Genomic DNA, 22832 nt, shown 5'->3' with positions numbered 1-22832 from the left:
TTAGCCACTAAATAGCTGAGGTTAGCCTGTTTCCTCTTCAGGCTGCCCACCTCTTTGGTGAAACCTGCTCTTAAAGGCTCTTGTGATTATGCCCTGGCATAAAGCATGGCTCTGTTTGCCTTTCGCAGATATTAACGAGTGTTCCTTGAGCGACAACCTCTGTAGAAATGGCAAATGTGTGAACATGATCGGAACCTACCAGTGCTCTTGCAATCCTGGATACCAGGCCACGCCAGACCGCCAGGGCTGTACAGGTAAGGGCTGTGGGCTACTCCAGTCTGCATTTCCCATCTCTCCGACCACCAAGTTTCCTCACCAAATATATCCTAACACTTACAGGAGTCCTTTGTACTATAAATGAATGTGAGCAGAGGTCCAGAAGGTTCGTTGGTTTTTTGCAGAAAACTCACTGACCCTACCATAAAGAAGTGCTCCATACGCCATCCCTATGATATTCTGAGCTCGTTCCTTCTCACACAATAGACTAAATACTACTTGAAAGGAAGTAAGGGGGATTTAAGGAAGAATAGAGGTTTAATCTTAAAGCAATACAAATAGAAATGGCGACAAACCCAAAGCAAGGCCATCATCAATTAAAAGAAGACGCACTGATCGTTGCCGCGCATCCGTGTGGACTTAGCATTTGACGCGCTTGTGTAATGTCTGCACAGATATCGACGAGTGTATGATAATGAATGGGGGCTGCGACACCCAGTGCACCAACTCCGAAGGAAGCTACGAGTGCAGCTGCAGCGAGGGGTACGCACTGATGCCAGACGGACGGTCATGCGCAGGTATGGCCAAGATTTGAAAAAAAAAATGCATTCCATGGTTGTTCTACTACAAACGTGGCTCCAGACTTTGTCCAGTCGAGCTGAGTGGAGAAAGTGTATCTGGTTCCGATGAAAGCCATTCCTGCTTTGACCGGAGGCTACTTTTGTGTCATCAGATATTGATGAGTGTGAAAATAACCCTGATATCTGTGATGGCGGCCAGTGTACCAACATTCCCGGGGAGTATCGCTGTCTCTGTTATGATGGCTTCATGGCTTCGATGGACATGAAGACGTGCATCGGTGGGTATTGGAAACCAATGATAATTTCCTTTTTATTGTTCTTTCTCCTTGAGACCTTCACACAGAGTGGAATTTACCCCATCTCCATCTCTTCCCATATCTCTTCAAACATGTCTCCCTCCCAACCTTGTCTGTTTGCCTTTGGCCTCTGAGTCCAGTTTGTGCTGTCCATATGTGCATGGGTGTAGGGACATCCACTGGAGTTCAGGAATCCTACCAATGGCCACACCCTCGGACTTGTGCAGGTCTTGTGCAAGTAACCACAGCATGAATCCGTGCATGTGTTAACCACCTTACATGCAGCACTTACACACACAGCACTCCTCCCAAGCAAATGATGATTTGATACATACAGGAACACATGTAAACATGGTGAGAAGGCTTTCTCAGTGTTACTTTGAAATTCCAAGCCATTTTGCCAGAACTGCAAAATCTGAGAAGGAAGAATTATTTTGGAAATCCTTAAAGACACATAGTTAGTTTGCCCTGTAAGATGAATGTTTCAAGTGAATTGTATTTTGCATTTTGTCGGTTCATTGCAGCCCTGTGCTAACATTCAGTTTAAAAGGTGGTTTTTAAATTACGGTGATAGAGACAAGGTAACTGGACGACACAATGCGTTTTTTCCAGATGTGAATGAGTGCGACCTGAATCCCAACATCTGCATGTTTGGGGAATGTGAGAACACGAAGGGCTCTTTCATTTGCCATTGCCAGCTGGGCTACTCAGTGAAGAAGGGGACCACGGGATGCACAGGTAGGATCCCACCCATGCCCGCCTGGCTTCAGCCTCAGGGGCTTCACAGGCTAACATCATTCCAGCATTCAACATCCCAGGACCCAGTCAACCAGGAAACACCTGCCAGTGTGAGGAGTAACTGCCTCTTAGCTATGCCATTCACTGTCTCTGAGGTGCCCACCGCCTGAGCCACCCTGCAGGGAGGAAGGAGTAGTGAACCTGCCCTGCTTCTGGTAGATCTTGCAACATCATTCAGTTTCTTGGCTTGATGGCAGCCCAAATGGAGGACCCTTGTAAAGTAGGAAATGAAAGCAGCGGTCCCCAGCCTTCCTGAAGCTGCAGCCCTTTAATACAGCTCCTCATGTCTTGGTGACTCCCAACCATACATTTTTTTTGTTGCTACCTCATATAATTGCAATGTTTTGCTACTGTTATGAATTGTGATGTAAATAAATATCTGTGTTTCCCAGTGTCTTAGGCGACTCCTACGAAAGAGTCATTCCGATGCCCGAGGGGTCATGAACCACAGGTTGAGAAAACCAGTGGCTAGATCCAAATTTTCAGTTGACTTGTAATGTTAAACTGATAAAACATCCTAGTTCTATTTGGACTTTTATTGCCTTACTTCAATGGTTTCTCATCTCCTCTCCCCTTTCTCCCTCCCTCCCCCCCCCCTCACATTACCTCCCTTTTCACTGCGGTGGTTCACTCCACGAGATTTATCTTCTGTCTTCTTTTTTTTTAACTCTTTAGTTTCACCCCTCTTGTACAGATGGGACTAGGAGATGTCAATTGAGGTGTGAGCTGCTTGTCCCTGGCATGCTCACTTCAAGGACCTTTATGGGATTTAGCTCAAGGCATCAGTAAGGAGCTCAGGGTATCGCAAACCTTTTAGCTGACCATCCAGGAAAAGGTAGATGATGAGGGCAGGTCTGTCGTGTGATCCTTACCAAAAAAAAGAGGATAGAAGCCATTCGGCAGTGTCCATTCGGCAGCGGCAGCTTGTAGTCAGTGAGCTGTTAGAACATACAAATCACACTCTAGAAAGCTTTGGGGGGACCGAATCTACATGGCTTGTATGAGTGCGTATGCTATGTGTGCATACATTCACCCAACTGTGTATTGCTTTGCAGTAGGGATACATTGCAAGAAATGGGTCCTTAGATGAGTTTATCACCATGTTACCATCAAAACGCATACTTATTCAAGCATGGCTGCATGCCAAGGCAATGTAAGCTTAGGAGGCCATTGTGCTGTCCCTTGGTCTGTCACTGATCAAAGTATCAATTAGGCTGCACATGACTGTACATACCTGAATAGATCACACATGGGTCACATGACTGTGCATACCTCAATAGATCACACATGTGTCACATGACTGTGCATACCTCAATAGATCACACATGGGTCACATGACTGTGCATACCTCAATAGATCACACATGTGTATTTCTGCAGAATTATTATGAACATAAACACATACTGGAAAGCAGTGGTCATCTTCCAAATCACATCAATAGAGAACATTCTTGACATATTCTCAGATAAGAAAGAGGAAAACAAACAAACAAAAGCATACACATACGCGACTGTTTATGAAACCTCTAGATATATAGTCTCGATTTGTGTGTGCGGACCTGGAAATTTAACCTAGATGCTCACCCATGCTAAGCAAGCACTGTACCACTGAACCACGTTAGGGTTGTTGTGACTTTTAAAATGAAGGGTGGCTTTTTTCTAAAATGTCATCCTTATCTTCATGAAAAATACGTGAGAATGTCCCAACCGGTAAAAAGGACACATGCTCCACTATGTTCATAGCAGCCCTATTTATAATAGCCAGAAGCTGAAAAGAACCCAGATGTCCCTCAACAGAGGAATGGATACAGAAATTATGGTACATTTACACAATGGAGTACTACTCAGCTATTAAAAAGAATGAATTTATGAAATTCCTAGCCAAATGGATGGACCTGGAGGGCATCATCTTGAGTGAAGTAACACAATCACAAAAGAACTCACACAATATGTATTCATTGATAAGTGGATATTAGCCCAAAACTTAGGATAACCAAGATATAAGATACAATTTGATAAACGCATGAAACTCAAGAAGAATGAAGACCAAAGTGTGGACACTGTGCACCTTCTTAGAATTGGGAACAAAACACCCAGGGAAGGAGTTACAGAGACAAAGTTCGTAGCTGTGATGAAAGGATGGACCATTTAGAGACTGCTGTATCCAGGGATCCGTCCCATAATCAGCTTCTAAACGCTGACACCATTGCATACACTAGCAAGATTTTGCTGAAAGGACCCAAATATAGCTGTCTCTTGTGAGACGATGCCGGGGCCTAGCAAACACAGGAGTGGATGTTCACAGTCAGCTATTGGATGTATCACAGGGCTCCCAATGGAGAAGCTAGAGAAAGTACCCAAGGAGCTAAAGGGATCTGCAACCCTATTGTTGGAACAACATGATGTACTAACCAGAACCCCGGAGCTCTTGTCTCTAGCTGCATATGTATCGAAAGATGGCCTAGTCGGCCATCAATGGAAAGAGAGGCCCATTGGACTTGCAAACTTTATATGCCCCAATATAGGGGAATGCCAGGGCCAAAAGAATGGGAATGGGTGGGTAGGGAAGTGGGGGGCTCTATGGGGGACTTTTGGGATAGCATTGGAAATATAATTGAGGAAAATATGTAATAAAAATATTAAAAATCAAAAAAAAGAAATATTAATAGAAAGGAACAGCAGCACAGTCCTTCTCAAAATCCCTCCTGAAATATGTGCCTCCATATTCTTCCCACAGCCTTTGTAACATGTGGGGGCTGACACTCAGATCCACAGGGCACGACAGCTGCACTTTCTCATTCCAGGAGGAAGTGGCTAGCAAGTTCCTGTGACGAAGGGCTTGTTTGCTCACGATCATGAAGTTACAGATCTTGCTGAAATTAAAAAAAAAAAAAAAAAGAGTTAAAGACAGTAAGCAGTCTTAGAGCTTTCTCTGTACCGTCTCATGTTTATCCTAAATGGTTGTCTTCTCAGAAACATACTCGGAAGCAGAATTAACCAGCTCATGCTTCATCTTCTTTATCTTTTTCTTTTTCACCCTGGTTTCTCAGACGTGGACGAGTGTGAGATTGGCGCCCATAACTGCGACATGCACGCCTCATGTCTGAATGTCCCTGGAAGCTTCAAGTGCAGCTGCAGAGAAGGCTGGGTGGGAAATGGCATCAAATGCATTGGTGAGTTTGCAGGCAGAAAGACCCTCCTGGAAGGGCCAGTGTCCTTACTGACCGTTCTTCGCTCATTTGTTAACCCACATGCCTCCCGCAGGGACACAACTGCCCACTGTCCCTTTATTCCCCCATAAATCAAATCTCTCTTTGGTCCTGGGGATCATTCCTGCCGGAGTGTTTCCTCAGCTTTAATATAAATGGTCAAATCACAACAGAGTGCTTTGGCATCTGCCTCTTCGTGCATGTTGCTCGGTAAAAATTATTTGATGTGCAGCTAGTGATCTAGACAGCTGTAACGTGAAAAAAAAAATGGCTGGTGTGTTTTCCCAGCCTTTACACAGAGCTGTCAGTGTGGAGTGAGAGCCAGTGAAGTAAGTGGGGAACACAGAGGGGTTCCTCACGTGGCCTTGAGATGAGAGCAAGCCGAAGGTTCTTAGCAGAAAGGATCACCTTTGCAGACAATGCTGAAGATTTTTCTTGAATTCCAAGAAGTCTTACTTGAAAAGGAAGACTAGGGAAATCTTTTTCTCCCGAGTTCTGTAATTCTTGGGCTGAAAGCCTAAAAATAGTGCAGAGCCCCAAGGCAGAGGACTGGATTATTCCCTGTGTGCCATTCATAGAACTTTTTAATACGCTCTTATAGTAAAGGACATTTCCAGGTGGTAACAATTACCCAGGTCAAAGAAAGCCATCCGAACTGACCTCCCCATGACTGACGACGTCGCAGTAAAAGCTTATGGGCCCACAGTGAGGATTAAAACAGGAACCCTTAATATCTCTCACCGATAATGTGAATTAACTTGAATAAAACCTGCCAATCCTGCCAAGTGTTTCATACGTGTCAGATATTTAAAGCCAATTTGCAGAATATGTATCATCCTAGTTTCCAAATGACTTTGCTGTGTAACACCCTGTGTCTGCTTTCCCCAGAGGCTAATGGAAGCCCATTTCCATGCCTGTCCTATGTGCCTGCTAGTTGTTGTTGTTGTTGCTGTTGCTATTTGTTCCCATTTATGTTCTTCCTGGCAATCCGTCAGTCTGGCCAACTGATCACATGACTGCCTGCCGCATGACGAGATTACAGGGTTCAGGCACTTGTGCTCCTATGCCCATTTTTCCTTTCTGTCTTCATCCTGTGCTTAGCCGTTTGTTTCCCCTCCCCTTGCTCCCTCTACCTGCTCTGTCCCCTCTCCTCCTGCCCCCTTCCCTCTAGACCCTCACCCCATCCCTCTTCTTCTCACTCCCTTTCCTCCTCTGTCCTCCCCTCTCCCTCCCCCCATATTCACTCCATGATCCTCCTGCAACTTACTCTTCAAATATTTAAGGTGGCAGAACCCTTAAACCTCTTCTCATAGTTCCCATTCAACTCTTTAACTCTAGGAGAAACCATCCCAGTTTCCAAGCCGCCGCCGAAGCCTTTTCTGGCTTCAGCTGCCACTGCCCTGGCCCGTGTACAGCACCTTGCCTCTCCAGATGCCAGAATGCCACACCCTGTACCTTCCCTCTTTAGTGGCCCTGTGTGCTCTGCTCTCTGTGAGAGGCACTCTTCTCTCCTTCTGCCCACTGAGGTCGGCCTTGCTCATCCTTGGAGGAGGGGGCCTGAGGCTGATTAAAGGTGCTTCTTCCGAGGGCCTCACTGGTTCCCTGTGAGTCAGATTGGGTTGTTCCTGTAACCCTCTTTTCCTTTTCTTTTAAGATCTATTTATTTCATGTAGATGCCTACACTGTAGCCATCTTCAGATGAAGACACACCAGAAGAGGGCATCAGATCCCATTATAGATGGTTGTAAGCCACCATGTGGTTGCTGGGATTTGAACTCAGGACCTCTGGAAGAGCAGACAGTGCTCTTAACCCCTGAGCCGTCTCTCCAGCCCTGCTGTAACCTTAATAGTACATAGAAAAACATGTAATCCTTTCTTCTTTGTATTTGACACCCATCTTTTCTGGTAGTCCCATGCGATCAAGAACTACGGCTCGCTTCCCTTCTTACAAAATAAACTTGAAACTATATGTTGATTCTCTCCTGTGAAGATCATTGTTGTCTTAAGCAAACCCTCTTCCGGCCACAGAGGAACCAACAGTAGAAGCAACAATAGGTCGAGTGAAATCCGACTCCAGTTTTCCTTAAATACTTCCAACAATGCTAGAATCAGCACCCGGGGCCACAGTTAGGACGTGAACGTTTTGGATTGTGAACCTAAAATCTTAGTGCCCTTCCAGATAAACCAAACCAAAGTCTGTTTGGACTGGCTTATAATCTCCACAAGCCAAACCCTTCCCCTGCATTAGCCTGTGCCATCTTCATCTCTGATCCTCTTGGTTGTGCTCGCTTGCCACACAGATCTGGATGAGTGCGCGAATGGAACCCACCAGTGCAGCATAAACGCCCAGTGTGTCAACACCCCAGGCTCCTACCGGTGCGCCTGCTCGGAGGGTTTCACGGGAGATGGCTTTACTTGCTCAGGTGAGTGACAGGCTGAGCTCCCACGTGTCCATCTCAGAACACCAAATGTGCTCTCCTTGTGTGAAGAAAACCCATAAAGAAGACCAAAGTGGCTGTTTTGGAGTTTATGCTTAACCCATGAATGGGCACATACCCTTTCTTATCCATTAAACACAGAAGCCTAAAAAGGTTTCCGTGACACTGGTGGATGTTTTAAAGTAATGGCATATATCACCTCCTGTTCTGTTAATGACTGTCATTGTCTATTACTCCTTTATAAAGTAATGGTCAGGAAAATGCAGGCTTTGGATAACACCGCCTGGGTTCACAGTATCTCCAGGCTTTCCCTGCTATCAACCTCAGCTCATGAGTAGCCTGTGTGGCTTCAGCTCTTCTTGTGTTAAAATAGGAATAGTGACCTTAGCAGCACTTCTTATCACTGAGTGGGTGGTCCAGGGAACTTCTCAGCTCTTGAAGATGGGATATGTAATGTCACACATCAAAGGTAAGTCACCCAAGCTGCCGCTTCTCCCCTTGGAGTTCCCCTAGCTGTCCTCACAGTTTTGAAAGGACTAAGAAGCGCGAAGAACATAGGAAACCATACTGATGGAGATTTCACTCCTGCCCCTCCCCAGGGCTCAATGGTGAAATGTTGTCTCATTACATTCATATATGAGACTAGGTCATCCTTTCAGGCAAGAAAATTACTTTTGCTTTGTGAGCTGATCATTCACACTTCAACCTCACAATTATGAAACTACATCTGTAACTATCCACACAGTGTGCTAAACTCATCAGTCTCAGGGTCCCCTTTTAAGAAAGTGTGTTTATCTGGTACTCCTTCTCTTTAAAGCACTGGCCATTTTGTATTTTCTGGGCTTTGTATGTGCTGTAGTACCAAAGAAAGGATGGTTTTGATGGCAAACACATCTGCAAGCACAATAGGGTTCAGGGGGACCCTTGCAGCTCTGCTGTTGGCTTCTGTCAGCTTGGATGAAAGCCACTCACCAGGTAACAGCCACTTCACCTGGCTCAGTAAACACTGGTCTCTGTCCTCCTCCTCTTTGCTGCTTCAGAGAGTTAAGTAAGTCATCGGGCAGGTCTATGAAAAGTGTCTGCCTGTGTCATTTTAATCAGATGTTAGGAATAGAAAAGAAACGCTGCTTCTATGGTATCTCTGACTTCCTTTGTGCCACGTCAGCAAGGAAAGCCAGGAAGGGGCACTGCTGTGCTTTCGGATGAACATAATTCCAGAGCTCTTGGTCACGTCTACTAATATTGCTTTAATACTGATTCATCCGTGGGTATGAAGAAGAACCAAGAGAAACCCCATCAATATATATTCTAGCTGAGTGTTCTGAATGCAAGTTATGGATCTCTGATCTCAGGCCACACATCCCAAATCTAGTGAATGGGGCTAACCATTGCTTCATATTAATGAACACCAGCTCTAGCCACTAAGACCGATTTCATCAGGAAAAAGGGAAAATGTGTGGCGAAACCTGGAACTTAACGGAGATGTCTTTTTATTCGGCAGATGTTGACGAGTGTGCGGAAAACACAAACCTTTGTGAGAACGGCCAGTGCCTGAATGTCCCCGGAGCTTACCGCTGCGAGTGTGAGATGGGCTTCACCCCAGCCTCAGACAGCAGGTCCTGCCAAGGTGGGTCACCATGCTTCCAGTTCACTTTCCAGTTGGATTAGCTACAGTGAAAGAAACCACGAAAGGGGCTGGAACGGCCTCCACCTGGAAGCAGACTGCATGGCACATGTTGCACATATAAAAGCTACTCGTTTAAGCATGGATTATTTTGTGGAATGAGTAATGAGGAAGGCTGGCTTTCATCTCTTATAAATTTTTTCTGGCCAAGAGCCAGTAGTTGAAAGTTTGGCCCCATCTTCTTCTCCTCCTCCTCCCCTTCCTCCTCTCCTTCCTCCCCTTCCTCCTCTCCCCCCTCTCCTCCCCTCCCTCCTCTTTCTCCCTCTCTTCCCCTCTTCCTCCTCCTCCTCGTACTCCCCCTTCAAAATAATTTCCTTTTTTCGTTTTGTGTCACTCTTTGAATGACATGTGACATGCCTCTTTAGTTTTTAAGTGGTGATCAACTATTGCCTGCTTTGGCAGTCAGTGTTTATCACAGTCAGCAAAGTCTAAGTAGCTTGTTTCGGGCATTTCCTTTCATGTTTGAGTCTACAGTGTGTGTGTCTGAGACTAGGAGCCTCACAAGTCCATCAAGGACTTGTTCACCTCAGCTCAGAGATAAAGCACCTTAAACCTAAGATAGTTGAAACAAATTAGGGTGACTATATTAAATGACCAGAAGACCCTTTTAAGGTTGAGATACAAATGTTTCAAGATAGCAGTGTGAAATGGCTTTTCGGTGCAACTTGAAAAATGCTCAGCAAGTAAAGTGCTTGCCAGCAAGGCTGATGGGACGAGATCTGTCCCCGGGAGCCGCATGGTGGAAGGAGAGAGCTGACTTTCACAAATCATCCTCTCGCCCCTGTACACAAGCCATGCATGCACATGCATGTGCATGCACACACACAAACACACACACGGACACACATGCACACACACACACACACACTTCCTGTCTAAATAAATGTAATATTTAAAAATCATTTGTAAAGAATCATTTCCTTAGAAAAGGATGACTTTTCTAATCTAGACTAAAATGTCATGGGTGGGCTGCGTTCTCTCGGCTACGGAGCAGTTTACGTATTAAAATCTCTGCCCGTGAGCACAAACACATTATTTCTACCGCTCTGTTTCTGCACTGTACTGTGCCTTTGCGGCATGCACGTAAGAGTGATAACTTCACATGTATTGACCTTGGGCTTCAGCCTCATGGAAATAGCTTTATTGGCTGAATTGCTGGTTTTAGTGGAAATATACATCTTATATTTTTATCTCTGATTACATGGCTCTGTGTGGTGGTGGAACAGGGTGGTGTGTGTGCATGAGAGTGTGGGTGTCTGTGGAGCCCAGAAGAGGGAGTCAAATCCCTGAAGCTGGACTTACAGGTAATCATGAGTCACTCAGGGTGGCCGCTAGGAACTAAACTCAGGTCCTCTAGAAGAACAGTGGAGTCTTGACTGCCGAGCCACCTCTCCAGCTCTGTTACGAGAGGTATGTTAAGAAAATATGTAGGTATTTATGGGTAGTGAACTGAACTGAGTTATTTCATGGTATAGGGAGCAGTGTTCTTCTCTAAGTGTTTATAAATGATTTTGTGGTGATAGGTCAGAGTATAAAATAAATTAAAATTTAAAGTATTAAAGACCTTTTACCAATGTACTTAATATTAAGTGTTATGTAATTTCATATTTCAATTTGCCAATTACAAAATGTGTACTATTTGCTTTAATTATGTAGAATCTTTCATTTGTTTTTGCCTTTGAAAACTTCACTCATTTGATGGGTTTGCATTTAATTTGTGTATTTTGCTAATACTGTCTAAGCTAGTTCTTTCTATTTGAGTATATAGTAATCCAGACAGTTATAATATTAGACGTACAGGTCTGGGGTGTAGCTCAGTGATAAAGCACTTGCCTAGCATGTGAGAATCTCTCTGTTAGGTCCTTAACACTGCAGCAGGGGCAAAGTATAAGATACCCACTGGGCCAAAATAGTGCTTGTTTTATCCCTTTCTTATCCTATGCATAAGATATATTTACAATTTATACTATTTATCTAAGGAAAAAACAACAGAGAAAAGTGTTACTTCTTATAAATATCCAAGAACTTAGAAAATGCATTGTTACATATCAAAATCTTTAAATATCTTTGTAAACCAGTGGTGACCTTACCTTATTTTTTCCTTTTCTTCTTTTTCTTTCTTTTTTGTCTTCAGATATTGATGAATGCTCCTTCCAAAATATCTGTGTCTTTGGAACCTGTAACAACTTGCCCGGGATGTTTCACTGTATCTGCGATGATGGTTATGAACTGGACAGGACAGGAGGAAACTGTACAGGTGACGACAGCCAGGATCAACTGCGTTTCATTGCTTGGCACCAGTACTCCATGCTAAACATATAAACTCCTCAGAGTTTTCCGGAAACATCTGTACATTAGGCTGTGCATGTGTCCAAAAGAGAAAAGTACACTCTGGTATATTCACCTTCTACACTGAAACGCATTTGTGTTTAGATAAGCAGCTTCATTATTTAAAACAAAAACAGTAACCACATATGTGTGTATGTGAATTTGTACGTATATATCACATTTCTTATTTTTTTTATAAAATTTACTATAAACAACCTGCAGTTAAAAGTCATCACATACCAAAATTAACTAGGACCATGGTCTGTGCCTCTCAGTGAACTTCTATATGGGCTGAATAGTGATTCTGGACCTGTGGAGCAATTAAATTTCTTCCTCAGAATTGCAACTTTTAGTTATCGGTTATATATTAGGATATTAAATGACATTGTTGAAAATATCATAATTTTCTATGAGTTCCAGGACTTTCTACATAGTGAATTTCAAGTGAGCCAGGACTATATAGTATAATACTGTTGTCTCCTGCCTCCCTACATTCTGCAAACACACACACACACACACACACAGAGACAGAGACAGACAGAGACAGAGACAGAGAGACAGAGACAGAGAGACAGAGATGCACCAAGCATCCATTAAATCCTTACCATTGCAGAACCTATTTTGTGTTTAGGATGAATCTTAGTCTTCAGTTAGCTGGGTCCTTCACAGTGACCTTTAGTTATGTGGGAAAGAGGTCCACTCAGTTTCTTGGAATAGCACTTTGTCTATGGAAGTAAAGATGTTAACACAGGCATCTGGAATGTTCACAGATATTGATGAGTGTGCAGACCCCATAAACTGTGTCAATGGCCTATGTGTGAACACGCCTGGTCGCTATGAGTGTAACTGCCCGCCTGACTTCCAGCTGAACCCCACTGGCGTGGGTTGCGTTGGTAAGTGAAAGCTAAGTGAAATAAATAGAATCACATAAAGTTGAATATTTCAACTCTCGACAATGAACTATAATAGGACAATTTGAGTGCAAAACCAAGAAAGGAGGTAGTAAATATCTGCATGAGTAGTGACTAAGTCCTTACTAAAATAATCAATGAGTTTTTTCAGTATAGATTTGCTCTTCTATAAACTCTATTTTAAAAACTATTTTAAAACATTAAAAAGGATCAGCTGAATGCAGATAATAAACAACAATGACCTTAACTTCTGAAGAACCTACAAACCATAAATTTGTCTGGCTTCATATGCCGAAGATATTAACACACTGACTCTTTGACAGATGTGGGTAAGATTTGTGGTGATACAGATTAAGAAACCAATTTAATAAACTGTACAGATGTTTTTAAATGCAATCCAAGCCATCAAGAAGCTGAGGCAGGAGGATTGTGTATTAGAGTCTAGCCTATGCTGCAGGATATAACCTCATCTCAAAACAAACAAGAATTATAAACACTTGGATATCATAGAATTCATGCACAGTTTGTCCAAAGAGCAAGCATGCTTAGACACTAAATCTCAGATACGTGACAACAATGTAATTTACTGAAATTTTTAATGGACACATTAAAAACCGTGTTTTATGAGAGCACATACAGAAGCTACTGTCAGGTCATTGGAGTTGTCCAGGAGGAAAAGAAAATCAGGAATGGAGAATGAAGATTTGAAAGGGGGAAAGAGAAAGGAAGGGATGTCGAATGAATTCAAACCTAATAGGGGAGGGACTATGAGTTAACTTGGGTCTCTGTACCCAAGATTTGGCAACCGAAAAAAATTGAAGTATAACCATGAGAAGCAGCCAGATGGCTGTGCTGTGTTCAGCCAGAAGTGAAAGGTACTTTGTGGACTCATAAAAACTTTCAAAATACTCTGGTTGGGATGAGACCTCAGGGCGGGGGGTGGCCTGGCCCAGAACCGTTCTTCTGAAGAATTACCTTGGCTACAAAGGCAAAAACAGATTGGACTTGGGCCAAAGATGAAAGCTGAGATACGAGTTGGGAAACCATTGCAATCATCTAGGTTTAGAAAGAATGCTGATAGGGGAATTCAGGCTAAGGGGGAAAGGCAGCGGTGACGTCAGTCGTCACATGCATCTTGAAGATAAAGTTAGCAAGCCTTATTATTACTTATTATTCCTGGTGTAAAGGGTTAGAAATGGCAGCAAGGCTGGACAGCTGAAAAAAAAAAATGGGAAGCTCCATCGCTTGAAAACTGCTAAGACAGGGGGAGAAGTAGAACAGAGGGCGGAGTGTCCAGTTTGGTTGTTGGGTGTGTTGACTTGGAAATAACTAGTAAAGAAATAAGCAGAAAGGTTTAGAACTCAGAAGAAAGGTGAGAGAATTTTGAACTTGAGGTCATGGGTGGGATTGGGGGGGAGTACCATCTATTTTTATTAATTATTAGGATTTATTTCATTTACATTTCCAATGCTATCCCAAAAGTCCCCACACCCTCCCACACCCAATCTCCTACCCACCCACTCCCACCTCTTGGCCCTGGTGTTCCCCTGTACTGAGACAGATAAAGTCTGCACGACCAATGGGCCTCTCTTTCCACTGATGGCCTACCAGGCCATCTTCTGATACATAAGCAGCTAGAGACACGAGCTCTGGGGGGTACTGGTTAGTTCATAATGTTGTTTCACCTATAGGGTTGCAGATCCCTTTAGCTCCTTGGGTACTTCCTCTAGTTCCTCCAGTGGGGGCCCTGTGATCCATCCAATAGCTGACTGTGAGCATCCACTTCTGTGTTTGCTGGGCCCCAGCATAGTCTCACAAGAGACAGCTATATCAGGATCCTTTCAGCAAAATCTTGCTAGTGTGTGCAATGGTGGCAGCATTTGGAGGCTGATTATGGGATGGATCCCCGGGTATGGCATCTCTAGATGGTCCATCCTTTCATCTCAGCTCCAAACACTGTCTCTGTAGCTCCTTCCATGGGTGCCTTGCTCCCAATTCCAAGAAGAGGAGCACCATCTAAAGCCAGGGGTCAAGATGGTAACTGTAAATAGAGACAGGCAGTCTTCAGAGAGATGTAGTTTGACAGACTCTGAACAATCTGCAACTGTTGCAGTGAATAAAATAAAACCATTGGAAGGGGTGGGTGAAAGGGCAGACTGAGATTGTTAACATGTTACGGAATTTGTATGTCTCTGAGGTGTGCCACCACTTCTTCACAAACTCATGAGGCAGATTAGTAGCACCCCAGTTTCTCTTCTGTTCACACTACTTGAATTGTCCAGAGGGCCCCTAAATAAGAACTGTCTCACTATCTTGTTTATGACACAAATATACAGAAATCGTTCTGTTGTTTCTAGTGACCACTGCTCCCCATCTTTTACAGTTGACTTGATCTTGTGAGGTTTAAAAGCTGAAGTTTATAGCAAAAGATTGTATTGTGCTAAGAATTAGGATGTACCTTCCCTGTCAACGTACAAAATCTTGAACCTGGTCCTTTAAATGCCTTCCTGAGAATTTCTCCGCACAGTGGGGACCACTTTAAGCTCTTCTGTTGCTCTGCAGACAACCGCGTGGGCAACTGTTACCTGAAGTTTGGTCCTCGAGGAGATGGGAGTCTGTCCTGCAACACAGAGGTCGGGGTAGGCGTCAGTCGCTCCTCCTGCTGCTGCTCCCTGGGGAAGGCCTGGGGAAACCCCTGCGAGACATGCCCTCCTGTAAACAGCAGTAAGTATGGAACAGAAAGGAAGGAAAACACTTCTGTTCTTGTTCCGGGATCTAGAAACAAGTTGCTATTATATTCCTGGACTGTGGGCAGCAGGAGGAGTGGCCTTGGACTGTTGTCAATGGTTATGCTGAAATCCGCCAAGAGTGTTTTATAGAAAAGGAATTTCAGTTCTGTCCTTCCTATATTTTTTTCCTATCGTGTCTCTCTTTAAAAAAAAAAAATCATCTCAACCACAAAGCAGTCTGAATGGTCATAATATGGAATATGCATGGGACCACAGATGAAGGCTGTCCCCAGTCCTTCTTGGAGGTTGCTTGTTCAAGTTCATAAGTGGAGGGTATCCTGAAGTCAGTCACGGAGCACTTTAAAAGAAAACATGTGTTCTGATATGTACATAACCCAGACCTTTGTACCATAGAATCCTGGCATTTTTTTTATTTACTTGCCAAAATATTTGTGATATGAATTATCTAAAAGGAAGTGTTTTCTTTAAAAAAAAAACTAAACAAACATGGCTTTTGTTATCCTACTGCGAGTCACTGAAGTAATGATATTTTGGGATAAAATGTGATATACATTATTGAAAATGCGTTTAAAAGGACACAGGAAAATGCAGACACCCCTGAGGCTGTGTGATTTGAGCTTGGCACTGTCTCAACCGCCAGGATCCAGGGATCAAACCGCTTGCTTGCTTTCCATTGTTTTGCAGCTGAGTATTATACCCTGTGTCCTGGAGGCGAAGGCTTTAGACCCAACCCCATCACAATCATCTTAGAAGGTAAGCCCATCGCCAGATGTCATGTAGGCTTAAATAAGCTAAATAAATAGCCTAGTTAGAGGGAAGCTGGGACCTGGGACGAAAGTCAGTGTGAAGCCTTGCCAGAAGAATTCATGGGCAGAACTGCAGGTAGGCAGTCTGTCGCACACATGCTATGCAACAGTTTTACCAAGAAGTAGCCATCCATTCCCTGCATCTGGTGTTCAGTTGTTGTGCAGAGAAACCCTTGTTACATTGTTCCCAGCAAATTACTGACAGCTTGCTTCCATTACTCTCCCCAGAAAACAGCAGGCCTGCAAAAAAAAGGCAAGAAAATCACAGTCAGAATAAACCCAGAACCTAACGGCATTCGTTCCTTTAGGTGCACAGATGTCTGGGTCCATATGAGATGTCATGTTTGAAAGCTGCAATATTGACTCTTTGGTCATGATTTTTATCATTAATGGGTTGTCTCCTCTTGTAGACATTGATGAATGTCAAGAGTTACCAGGGCTCTGCCAGGGTGGAAACTGTATCAACACTTTTGGGAGTTTCCAGTGTGAGTGCCCACAGGGTTACTACCTCAGCGAGGAAACCCGCATCTGTGAAGGTGAGGAAGCCTGGGATGTTCCCTACTGTCCTGCATCCTTCATCCTGCAGGAGGGGTCTTTTGAGACTGTTAATAGCTTTTTTTTTTCTTTTTGGAGCAATGCTGTTCATTTGTATAGTGATAAATCCAACTTGCAATGATTTCTCAAAAATCTTTTCTGAGTAAAATGATTGATGAACCATAAATGGAAAACAGAATTGCAATATGAAGGTGGTGAACACTGATACTTTTAAGTAGGAACAGGCAAACTTCAATGTGACTGTAAGTTAATATTAGTTGATACTTTCTGAATGTCAGATATAATAATTTCTGAATGACGGATATAATATAAAGAAGTTGGGATGTCATACAGATTCTTTTCCCCCCTCCCCCCACCAGCTCTTGTCACATACCAGTTATAGTTTTATTTTTAGGTGACTGTTATTGTTTCAAGTTCTGGCTGGAGGTGTAGCATCAGTGTTTGTGTGGGATGAGGTGTTGCCTCTAGAGCTGAACATTAAGAATATACCATTATTACATCAGTTACAGCCGTTAGTTTTGAACTTGTTGGTGAAATGCATCTGAAAGAAATGTGACTTAATAAGAAAAAGAACCACTAGTTAGCCTGCAATGAGAACCTGTGAGAGGCTTCTAATTTGAAAGGAGGGTCTCATAGCCTGCATTCAGTTGAAAGTTGCTGTTAAAATTTAATTCGAATGGCATGGGGGGGGGTACAGACTTCAAAGAAATTCCTCTTGGAGAATGTGAATTTCCACAAATGTATACAGGCATGAGGCAAATTTGGTTTTGCCTCTTTAGTCTATTTTTGTAATTCATAGATTTTTAGGGTTAGGAGCTTTTTGGTTTTTTTCTTTTTTCTTTTCCTTAAATGTGGTTTTGTAAATGTAAACACGTCATTTGGTTTTGTTTTTTTTTTTTTTTTAATTTCTGAATCTTATAAACGTGAAACTAGAAAATCACTTGGGATCGACTTAGTAAGCTATGCTATATAAATTCATAGAGCAATCTTAACTCCTGGACATTGTTGCCTGTTGTAGATATCGACGAGTGCTTTGCCCATCCCGGCGTCTGTGGACCTGGCACCTGCTACAACACCCTGGGAAATTACACTTGCATTTGCCCGCCTGAGTACATGCAAGTCAATGGAGGACATAACTGTATGGGTCAGTAGCCCTCACTGAGATTAACAACCCGAGTCAAGGTTGCTGGCTTTGTACCCGCGGCACTTCTGTTCTCAGATTTGCTGGTCCAGAAAGTTTGGAAACTAAATCTTTATGAGTGGGGAAGTATTTCAGAGTCCTATGAACTGCTGCTCTGTAAATCCAAGATTTAAGGGAGAAAAAAAAATATCAAGCATTAAAGAGTTACAGATCTTAGAAAATTCCGATTGTCTATGTTTGTAAAAATGCATCTGTATAGATGAGAGGGCATTTAAATGTCAACAGTTACCTCTTTATTTTTTCAGTTCAATTAATTAATGAATTTTTTTTTCAATTAAGTGGATATTGTAGTAGAGAAGGGAATACATGACACAATATTGTCACCTGTAGAAAATTATCCATAAAATGCCTTGCCTAAAAGCAGGACATGTCCCATTTGAAAACAATGAGCGAGATAGATGTTTTTCCAGAATTGTGTCACTCATGAAAGCCGGCTGAGAACGAGCTGGCTAACCGCGGCTCACTGCTCTGGCCGCCTCACTGACTGATCTCTCTCCGTGTAGACATGAGGAAAAGCTTCTGCTACCGAAGCTATAATGGGACCACGTGTGAAAACGAGCTGCCTTTTAACGTGACAAAGAGGATGTGCTGCTGCACGTACAATGTCGGCAAAGCCTGGAACAAACCTTGTGAGCCATGCCCAACGCCAGGGACAGGTAAGCACTGCAGCTCAGGCTCTGGGAGAGGTTTTGTCAGTGATACACTGTCACAGTGGGTATGTACTCCATGCCCAATGGCAAGGACAGGTAGGCACAGCTCAGGCTCTGCTGAAGGCTTTGTCAGTGATACACTGTAACAGTGGGTGCATACTGTAGCCAGAGATGCTCAATCCCAGAGATATCTAAAAAGCTTGATTTCCCAAATGACATGACCCACTTTGGGAACCAAGCAGTAACTTCTGAGACATGTCCCATAATGTCCAAATCTTGAAAAGAGGCATTGTTGTTGGAGTTTATAGCCTTTCTCAATTTACAATTATTATCAAACAAGACTGGCCATTCCTTCCTTCATCCATCCATTCATCAAATGAATTTATTGAGAAACTACTATTTGTCACTGTGTTCAGCATAGAAAGTATAATATTTTGGCAAAGTAACTTAAAAGTTACTAACTTCAATAATAGTTGTTTAAATTAAATCTTGAAACATAGATTAAGAAGTATTTGTTAATGAACTTTGCTTGAGAAGTATATAAAAAAAGTATTTCATAAATAAGTTGCATAGAACATCTTGTTAATGCGTTCGTTGTGCAGTTTTCCATACAACACACAGGAACCCTTTACAAGACCACAATTTTAAAATTATTTTTATTATTGTATGCGCATGGGTATTTTCCTTTATGAATTTCTGTGCCTGGTACCTACAGAGGCCAGAAGGGGGCATTGAATCTCCAAGAACTGGAGTTATAGATAATTGTGATATGCCACGGGGGTGCTGGGAACTGAAGGCAGGAGGACAGACAGTGTCCTTTGCCACTAAGGCCTGTCTCCAGCCCAGCATGGGGGGGATCTTTTATAGCACAAATTCCATTGAAATAAAAGGTGAGCCACCACGAAGACCAGACTAGCAACCACTTGCCTTTTAATTACTCTCCATATAGACCTCATGTGACCTAGGGAATGGTCATTTTTCATAGTCATAGACCCCTGAAGTTGAGCGGAGAGGACAGATGAGAAGCTGACTGTGCATGTGTCACCAAATACTGACATGGCATTCATTCAAGCACTTCAGTTATAAGGATGCTAACATAAGCTCAAGGAGAGAGGTGTGGACAACTTTTCTTTTTTTTGTCACTGTGACAAAAAACCTGAGGGACCCTTCTTAGGGATGACAGATTTATTTTGGCTCATGGTTTCTGAAAGTCACCATCCTGCGGGCAAAAGCCAAACAGAGCAGTTTACTCCAGAGTAGCAGAAGCTTAAAGCACCAGCTTGTGTACAGGGTGTAGACCAGGGGGCAGAGGACAAAGGCAGGAGCCAGAAGCAGGTGTGACCGTGACCCCTAAAGACAACCCCTCCTGGATGTCTTCCACCTAATATGCCCAACCTCTGAATGCTCCACATACAATTTATACAATATACAATTTATCTTTTTAATATACAATTATCGATAAACCATGCATTTAAAAGGGCTGTGACTGCACAAGGCACAGATGTGTGGGAAAGGTTTTGCAATGGAGACACAGGCCAGAGATGACCCATGAATGTCTTCTTCTTCCTTTTTAAACATCCCTACCTGCTGGAATATGAAATTTGAGAAATAAAAGGAACAATTTGTCATGAGATGAAATATAAGGCTGTAAGGGTTATTCTTACCTAACATTCACCAAATCAACAAAAACTGAAAGGGACAGTGACTCGTTGGAGCAAAATGTTTTCAGTGGCTACGATACACATGTGCACAACTCCACAGACTATAGTGGTAAAAAATGGCTATGACATGTGATTCTAAGTGCCATCGATATGAGATTTGCTCAGTTCAGTGATTTCTAATAGACTAGTCACTTTCAGGTCAGTCTGTCTATCTATCTATCTGGCTAGCTATTTACCTACCTTCCTACCTACCTAGCATGGCTCGCCCATGGAGTAGCCCCTCCCTGCTACTATTGTTGATCTCAGCTTCTAGAGGAATTATCAGAAAGTAAATCCCCTGCTTGGATTGCCCAAGTCTCAGGTCAGGTCTTTGATGTACATAGAGACTAGGCTCCCAAACCTAAGCCCTTCATTTCCTTTCACTGAAAAAAAAGTGACATTTATTTTCCTAAACCAGTAATCATGGACTTTAGACTTAGGGAGCTTTATAACTGAGAAGGGTAAGGGTGCCTGCACTTCCTCTCATGGAACACGGATGGGCAAGAGAAGGCTAAACACACCCATCAAAGCTGCCTCTGCAAGGAGGGGAAATGCCCCTTCCCTACTCACTCTTCAAATGCTTGGCCTGGAGCTTTACATCCAAGCTGCTGTTTTAAGACCGGCTGTGAATAATATAGCACTGTTCTTGTTGGTGAAAATAATGGCATAAAGGTATTTTAAATGTGTCTGTTCCACAGCTGACTTTAAGACTATATGTGGAAATATTCCTGGATTCACCTTTGACATTCACACAGGAAAAGCTGTTGGTAAGTTTGTCCCCATTGTATTTGGGAATGTACATATATACATATGTAAACGTATTCATATATATCATATTTTGTACTCATATGTCTCAATTCAATAGTACTCCAAATATCAAATGATCTGGACTCCAGGCTAATGTGCTTAGTTAATAAACCGAGCAACAATGCTTACATTACGTTGACCAAGTGTTAATAAAATTGTTATATTCTATCAGCATAGCCTAGCAATTAAATTATAATTACTTTGCAACCTCAAGATTCCATGCATACCACACATAAAAATGTGAATTTCCTTGTCATGCATATTGTTTTACATGGTTAAATAATCCACCTCATTTTGTGTATGGAGGCATGAATGTGCCATATGTATATATGTGTGGTTACATACGTGCATGTGTGTCAGTATTTATTAAAAGCCAGAGACTGGCATCTCATGCCTTCCCTTGTCTCTCTCTACACTATTTTCTGAAACAGGCTCTCTCACTAAATCTAAAGATCCCTTATTCAGCCTGGGAAACTGGCCAGGAACTCCAGGGATCTACCCTCTCTGACCCTCCCCATCACAGCCCTGGGATTACAGATAAAAGCCCGTGTGTCCAACATTTATATGGATGCTAGGGATCTGAAGCCAGGGCCCTCTGCTTCTGTGGCAAGCTCTCACAGACCGAACCACCTCTCCAGCTCCACACGTTATTTTAATTACTAGTTAGTCTTTTCAAAAGTAGAGCTTAAGGTTGCAGTATATTTTTATACCATCCCCTTTGTTTGATCTCATTTGAATATACAGAATTCCTTTTCAGATAAATTACTTCCATCTGAATGGACTTCAGTTGCTAATTCTAGGTTTTTTTTCTTCATAGCTTAAGCAATATGGTTTTAAGTCTCTCTGAAGGAATATACTTGAGCAAGTGTATAACGAAATATATCAACTTAAGGAAACATAGCTTTATCAGAGGATTGACAGCTATCTGGGTGACCTGATAGAACTTGTGGTTGGGGCTCAATGTCCCCAACCAGGGCAAGAGGTTCACTTGCCTTATTGCCCACTAAGGTCACTTGCTGTGTTTTACAAACCATCTTTACTGTTCTAAAGCTCTTTCGGGAAACTAACCGCTCTGTGGTCTCTAGTTCTTCAGAAACCACAAGACTGTTTATGCCAGTTTGTATTTGACTTGAACAGAGAGTGCGTATTTTCACTTCAGGCTACACATAGCATCATCCTTACGGGGTAAGGTGGTAAGGACAGGTAGCAGAGAACCACATGTATTTTACCTAATCCGTTCCATTTCAGACATTGACGAGTGTAAAGAGATTCCGGGCATCTGTGCAAACGGTGTGTGCATTAACCAGATCGGTAGCTTCCGCTGCGAATGCCCGACAGGCTTCAGCTACAACGACCTGCTCTTAGTCTGTGAAGGTAATCTGAGAAAATTACGGCTTCTAGGAGGGCATCTGGTTTTGTGTTTAAGAGCTGAGGACATGAATGTGACCCCCCACCCAAAGTGATAGTGAATAGCTGTTTATCTGGACCTGTCGCTCTTGCAGACATCGACGAGTGTAGCAACGGCGACAATCTGTGCCAACGCAACGCAGACTGTATCAACAGCCCTGGCAGCTACCGCTGCGAGTGTGCGGCCGGCTTCAAACTCTCCCCCAACGGGGCCTGTGTAGGTAAGCAAGAGGCCGGCGGTCACCAACCACAGCCCACCGTGAGGTCCCCTGCTCTCAAAGGGCTCCTTTGCTTCCTCTCCACAGCATACTCTCAGGATGACTTTAGAAGGACTGTCTAACTCTATCTATCTGTCATGCTGAAAGGCTCCCACCGTAACTTTCAGATTAGTGTGTTGAGAAAAGAGATTGCTTCGGTGGATTTCTCTGGTAGAAAATAGAATCTTTGAGGTCCCAGTCAACCTACAAAACTTGCATGACTGGAAAGGGGGGGGCTG

At 43.1% G+C, this 22832-nt stretch overlaps 1 protein-coding gene across 1 annotated transcript in view; it reads left to right on the top strand.

Moving 5' to 3' along the window:
- Fbn2 (fibrillin 2) overlaps positions 1-22832 on the top strand; it is a 198052-nt gene that overhangs the window by 135387 nt on the left and 39833 nt on the right. Inside the window, exons 28-44 of the mRNA XM_021150431.2 lie at positions 129-254; positions 672-794; positions 950-1075; positions 1706-1831; positions 4941-5063; positions 7400-7522; positions 9039-9164; positions 11356-11478; positions 12320-12442; positions 15023-15184; positions 15895-15963; positions 16427-16552; positions 17590-17715; positions 18276-18428; positions 20821-20889; positions 22178-22303; positions 22432-22557. Of these exons, the coding sequence (XP_021006090.1) occupies positions 129-254; positions 672-794; positions 950-1075; positions 1706-1831; positions 4941-5063; positions 7400-7522; positions 9039-9164; positions 11356-11478; positions 12320-12442; positions 15023-15184; positions 15895-15963; positions 16427-16552; positions 17590-17715; positions 18276-18428; positions 20821-20889; positions 22178-22303; positions 22432-22557 (2076 nt within the window). The remainder of the gene's footprint in view (positions 1-128; positions 255-671; positions 795-949; positions 1076-1705; positions 1832-4940; positions 5064-7399; positions 7523-9038; positions 9165-11355; positions 11479-12319; positions 12443-15022; positions 15185-15894; positions 15964-16426; positions 16553-17589; positions 17716-18275; positions 18429-20820; positions 20890-22177; positions 22304-22431; positions 22558-22832) is intronic.

This window comes from Mus caroli, unplaced genomic scaffold, assembly GCF_978045245.1.
Source record: "Mus caroli unplaced genomic scaffold, Mus_caroli_1 scaffold_19, whole genome shotgun sequence".
Taxonomy (NCBI): Eukaryota; Metazoa; Chordata; class Mammalia; order Rodentia; family Muridae; genus Mus; species Mus caroli.
This window is presented reverse-complemented; position numbering and strand designations above follow the sequence as displayed.